This window comes from Lipotes vexillifer, unplaced genomic scaffold, assembly GCF_000442215.2.
Source record: "Lipotes vexillifer unplaced genomic scaffold, Lipotes_vexillifer_v1.1 scaffold657, whole genome shotgun sequence".
NCBI classification, from domain to species: domain Eukaryota; kingdom Metazoa; phylum Chordata; class Mammalia; order Artiodactyla; family Lipotidae; genus Lipotes; species Lipotes vexillifer.
The window spans coordinates 460,499-466,560 of record NW_006774518.1 but is presented as its reverse complement, the minus strand read 5'-3'; the positions used below and the strand labels follow the sequence as shown (position 1 = coordinate 466,560).

The following is a 6,062-nucleotide window of genomic DNA, read 5'->3' as shown; positions in this document are numbered from 1 at the left end:
GGGAAAGAGGGGCAGTGACCAACTGTCATTAACATATCTGGAGCCTGGAACGAAAGCTTAAGGAAGCTTTCTGAAACCAAAAATAATCCAGGGCATGATATGTTTTAATTTCCTTGAAGGCAGAACATATGGGGTGGCGGTGGGGAAGCAACCCCTGGCATCATCTCCACCTTGTCCTAAAGCTGGGCTCTCCTTATGGAGGATGTTGCCGGCAGACACGTGCAGACACAAGGCACTGGGGAATTTTCTTTCTTACCAGAGATAAAATTAAGTCCAGAAGTGACACCAACTCCTGCCTCCAAAATAAATAAGGTGAAAAATATCTAGCTTGGCTAAAGTTATTCCATACCCATCACCAATGAAACAGAACTGAATTGGTTCAGGATAAAAATTCTAGGCGAGTTTAAAAACAATCACAACAATCTAACAAAGGAGGAAGGTGTCCAAGTTTACCTTCACTTAGAGGTCTTAGCACTTCTGGAAATGAAGTGCTTTGTAGCTTACATTCCCCCCTTCCTTTCCACGGTAATTGAGGCATTTTCTAGTCTGACTCCAGAGTGGACTGAATTATGTCTCTCAGGTGATTCACAAGGTCGCACCTCTCTTCAAGTAGTAAGCCGCTCCCCCTCAAAATCACTCCAAAACCTGGTAGCACATGCCCTTCCCAAACGCTTATTTGCCTTTCAGTAAGGGTGTAAAGTCACCCCCCACCCCTGCCCTCATAGGACAGGATCCCAGGATAGAACTGTGGCCACAAACTACAAGGATCAGGTTCTCCGACGTTCTCTGGATGGATGTGGTTTCCCTAGAAGACCTTTTTTCCCATCTCCCATGTTAATGCAGATCTTCTTTATTATAATCCCCTGCTCACTAGAGCTCAGGAACCCCAGTGGGTAGAACGTTCAGCTCCCAAAGAAGGTATACTGCAGAGGCACATGGCAAACTGCTTAAAAGATAAAAAACTTGTGGTCAGTAGGACATGTGGAAGAGGCCCTCCCATCCAATCCACAAGTAATAGTTTGAGAATCCATACACAGTAGAAAATTAGCCCTAAAGTCTCACCAAGTCACCACAGAACAGTTGTACAAAATGGCTTTCCAATTCTGCCTAGAACCTTCACGCTTCAGGGCAGGACTTTAAAAAATGAAAAGTATATGGAAAGTCTGATAAAGATTTGACTTTGAAAAAGTTGGAAGAAGAAAGGTAAGAAAGGGACAGGACACCCAATACCACCCTCAGGTAGGGCATGGCTTTCGAACATGCACCAATTGCTACAGCACTGCACAAGTTGAAAAACGAAGAGGACATTATTTTCCCATTGTTTTTAAGGAATTTCTTTCAGAAGGGAAGGAAAAAGAAATTCAAAAAAGGGTGGCTCTTTGGAAAAAAGAAATGAAGGTTGTGAAATGTAATACCAGAAAGGTTTTGCTTACCAGAAACCGTAGCTTGAATCCCCCTGCCTTGAGTTTACAACTGCCGCCTCCTTTCCTAAAGATTCACTTCTCATCCTAGTACCAATGTACAGGAGCTAAGCAACTGGAGAACGTGATACAGCACTGAACACAAAGAGCTTACCCCCAAACCCAGAGGCGGGAATAAGGGCAATTTAGAAGAAAGTCCTAAAGTACCCACTCTCCCCCAGATTCTCATCATACAAAGCGACCAAATGCAAGAGGCCCAAGGACTGATTCCTGAGCAAAAACGGCACATTTCAGTGTCATTAGGCCCCAGTTGTCTATTCCAGTTACTCATTCACAAGTCCTTGTGTCTTCTTCCAGTATCCCCCAATACACATAAGACACACACACGCTCACACACACTCCCCTCAAAAGCTTCCAGCCCTAAAGTACAGCTGTTTGACTGGTTTCCACCCCTGGCAACTGAAGCGGGGAAAAATTCCAAGCAGTAATGATGAAAGAAGGTGAAAATAAAAGCAACAGACTCGGGATCGTTAAATATAAAAACTAGAGCTGCCCAAGGAGACGGACAGCTTCAAGACCTAATTCCTATAAGCTTTTTTCCTTTTAAGATAATGGCTATAAAAGGTTATAAAGAAAATAAGGAAAATGGCTTTTCCTGTCTAGCAGCAGCGTGCACAAGAGTCCAGAAGGCATCTGCTCGGGGTGGAGTTTGAAGAGGGTGGAGAAAGGAGGAAGAAAGCTGATTACATCACCTTTCAATGCTGCTCCTCCCCCTTGACCAAGTTTCTAGGGCGGCCCTAAGCTCTGGATGGCAAAAGGGGGAGAAAAACAACAAGGCAGGGACGCCATCTTGTTACGGAGAAGAGGACTCAAACTTAAAAAGCTATGCCGGCTCTGCCGGTAGCTTTTTACATTAAAAAACCTTTTAGTAAAAAACAAAAAACAAAAAGCAGCCCCCATCCTGAGTAGTCTTTGACCTACTTTGAATAAGAGCAGTGTGAAAATAAAAGCAATTAAAATATTAAAAAGAACAATTTTCTGCGGGGAAGAACTGAATTTGCAATTGAGGTTCAACCTGCTACTGTCGAACACCGAACACCCCCATCCTCCCTATAAAGGGAAAGGGGGGAGGACTTGGACCCCTCTCAACAAATAGGGTTGAGGTGGGAGGACAGGAGAAAAATGGGTCAAGACACAACCTGCAACGTCGCTTGGAAGACAAAAGGACAAAGAAAGTCGCCATATTGAAGCAGGGAAGAAAAAAATTCCTTTTAACGACACAAATCTTCTAGAAAGCTAGCATTCAATTGCACTAAATGGCTTTTAAAATTATACTCCTGAATTCCACATTTCCCCAACCTTTCCACCCTCTACTTAACTGTATGCCTCCCCACCAAAAAGTATCAAATTAAAATGTTAATCACTTTTTTTTTGCTTTTCAATAACCTACGCAATCTGCAACAATTACAAGACATTCTTTACCTCCCCAACTATTATCTTGTATGTATTGGCACTATTATATTTTGCTCTGAATTAAGTGTCTTGCAATCTTTATTCCTAGATTGCCACCTGTATTAACCACACAAATATACCCCAAACAAATTACATTAAAATTGAGAGTTAACAATCATTTAAAAAGTCATAGCCACCTATTTCTCTCTGCCCATCTCCTTACCCTGCAATCTTTATGTACAGATTGCTTATTAATCTGGCAAATTGAAAGGCGCCCTGCTTGTCTCACACACAAAGAAGTGGGACTTCTGGGCCACAAGATCCACCATCTTTTGTATGTGAGCTCATTAACCCTTCTGAAGACTGCTGCTAACGAGAGGAAGGTAACCATACCTCCTTATAAAAAGCAAACACTTATGGCTTTGGCAGTCTGGAAATTGGCTGGATTACCAAGGGTTAACCATCAAAATCTTAACTTGCGGGCCCTCCCTCCACCCTCTCCTAGCCTGCAGCAGAGCAGGGAAGAGGCAGGTGGTAGGGGAGAGAGAACAATGTTTAGACCCAAAGGCCCTTTTTAATGGAGATTTAAGTGACCGGATCGGTCCTTCTCCAGTTCTCTATTTGTTCTACGGTCTCATTTCTTCCTCTCATTATTTTTGGTTTCAAAGGGAAACGTTGATTTCTTGTTGCAAGGCTGGTTTTTGAAAATTCGACACTTACTATCCAATTTTTTTGCGACGTCAGCACCTCGGGCTCAGGGGGGGAGGGGGTTAAAATTTTGGAGGAAAAAAATAAAACAACCAACCAGGACCCAAAACTCAATTATTTGGGGGGCCTCATTGGATCAAAAAGTCTCCTTAAAAAAAACAAAGGCCAACTCAGTATTCATTTCCCCCCCACCCAACTCCATGTAGGGAGGGGGGTCGTAGAAAAAAAGTTCTGAGTGGATTAAAAAAAGTAAACGCTGGATGAGTGAATTTGGGTGGGTTTGGGAAGGGAGGGTGGTTGATTATTTTTGAAGTTATGTGGTGACGGTCCTTCGGCCACAGATTTCAAGTCCCAGGCAGCGTGGGCTGGTGGGGTGGGCAAGATAGGTGGGAAGGGGCAGAAGACACAAGTGGTTGGGCTGGTGGCTGCTGTTTTCCCTTTCCCCCCTCTCTCAGGATCCTTTCAAGGGCTTAGATGTTGCTGCGGCTTGTTTCTTTTCTCCTCGTGGCCGGCCCGTCTTTCTCCGAGAAAATTCAAACCTGGGATAAAAGGAACACAAGGGAGAAAGATATAATCAGTATGGGTTGCTCTTAAACACCCAAAAGTACAATCTTTGTTGTCCCCAAACACCTCCATGTCCCATCCCGAACACAGCCGCTTAAAAAGAGTCACGGCTCTCAACCGAGCCCTCGCCTGACCCATTTCCTAGGCCAACTGTCCCAGCAAAATTTTACCCTCCAACCGACAAAAGACCGAGACTTACCTCTAAACGAACCCCAGAATGGCGGCGGCCCGCTCGGGCTGAGTCTTTTATATCCGGACACCGCCCAACGCGCCCAAACGTGCTAGTGAAACGCCCTTGCGCCGAGAGACTGTGCGCGGGGCGTGAATTCATTGGGCAACCAATAAGACAACTCGCCAGCTGATTGGCTATCCTGCCTTAACCTTCGCTCAGCCCCTTCCCCCGGGCACCCTCTTCCGCCTCCTTCCTGGCCCCCGAAAGCGTGCTCTTGACCTAGCGGCCTAGCACCTCCCTTTCCTCTGCTTCCACCACTTCCGCCCTCGAGATCATTTCTCACCAAGGGTTGGTAGAATCGGACCGGCGCATGCGCAGTGAGAGGATCTCGGTCAAAATCGACTTCAAAATTGCTTAAAATACAAACTGTAAGAATGCGATCTAAGAGTCGTAGTGGCTGGTTCAGCAAAAATGCGATTTTGAGGCCGAATTCGATAGTGACGCAGTTGAAATTGGCCTCTCCCTACGGCTTCCCTTTCACGCTTCCGTCCTGACGTAGATGCGCTGCCGCCTTCCGCACTGCGGGGTCGTCCTTGGCCCTACCCTAATCTATTTCCTGGAGCATGCGCAGTCGCTTTTCCTGCTTTATGCGTATGTCAAGATGGCTGCCTCCGTATTGAACGTGTTGCTGAGGCGCCTTCCTAGCATTTCGCCCTTCAGAGGTGCCTACGGAGTTCAGGTAACTCCTTGGGGCACATTTTGTACAACCCCAAATTTGGTTATACCTTTTCGAGGTCATCGCTCCACTGCTGGGAATCCAGGAGCGGAGGCCTTCCCAAGTGCTTCTGCCTTGGCTGTCAAGGCAACCCTTTGCTTCCACCACCCTCCTCCTTCCCTTCTCATTCATCAATACAGCGCACGTTTTCTAATCTCGAGCCGAGGTTAAAGAGCAAGGGTTGGATGTCCTCCTCTTCCCAAGGTTCCATTTCGGCTGAATAATTAGGCGGTGGAACGGATCTCTTGGCCATACACAAACCAATTATTAACTGTACAGGTGGTGTCTAAATCTTCGATGCCAGGGAGTGTTCTTGGGTTGAGGGACACTAACTTCTACCAGCCCTACTATCTTCCAGTAAAGCCAGGATACATTCTCATGACCTGGGACCAGTTACTCGGCTCTTTATCTCACTAAATCATTTTCTTATCAAAGCATACATGAGAGCTTAACTTTGGATTGAGTTTTCCCTCCAGCCTCACGTACTCACCACCCTGGAGGTTATGGGCAGGGCAGATTCTTGGTGGGGCAGGGTGAGATGGGAAGGCTTGCCCAACTGCCACTCCCTAAAGTGGGACTGAAAATAACTACAGGCCTGGTAGCTTTAGAGGTAGCGTTAGGACTTAAGTTTGTTCTGCCATATGGAATCTTCAACTTCTTAGAAGGCTGGGCAACTGAGTGATTGGATTGGGTCGAGTTGGAGACTCGCATGTCCTTTGCATCCCCTTCCTGCCACACATCTTAATTCCAAGAAGATGGACATTCTCCCTTTTCCTCCAGTAGACTGAGTTCATCCCAGAAAGCATGAATGCCTTATACGTGCCAGGTTTTTGAGTTGTCTTTTCAAATAAATTTGCTTCCCAGTCACCTGTGCTAGTTTATCTTCTAATGTTACCTTTTCTTTCAAGATCCAGTTGGAGGTAGGGATAGTCGTTGTTGATGTAAACTTAATCTCCCACAAAATGCTACC

At 45.7% G+C, this 6,062-nt stretch overlaps 1 protein-coding gene across 1 annotated transcript in view; it reads left to right on the top strand.

Annotated features, from left to right (window-relative positions):
- The first annotated feature begins 4,832 nt into the window (after positions 1-4,832).
- Positions 4,833-6,062, top strand: part of MRPS18B (mitochondrial ribosomal protein S18B) — a 6,028-nt gene continuing 4,798 nt past the window's right edge. The window contains exon 1 of the mRNA XM_007449206.1: positions 4,833-5,056. Coding sequence (XP_007449268.1) covers positions 4,877-5,056 — 180 coding nt within the window. The 5' untranslated portion in view covers positions 4,833-4,876. The remainder of the gene's footprint in view (positions 5,057-6,062) is intronic.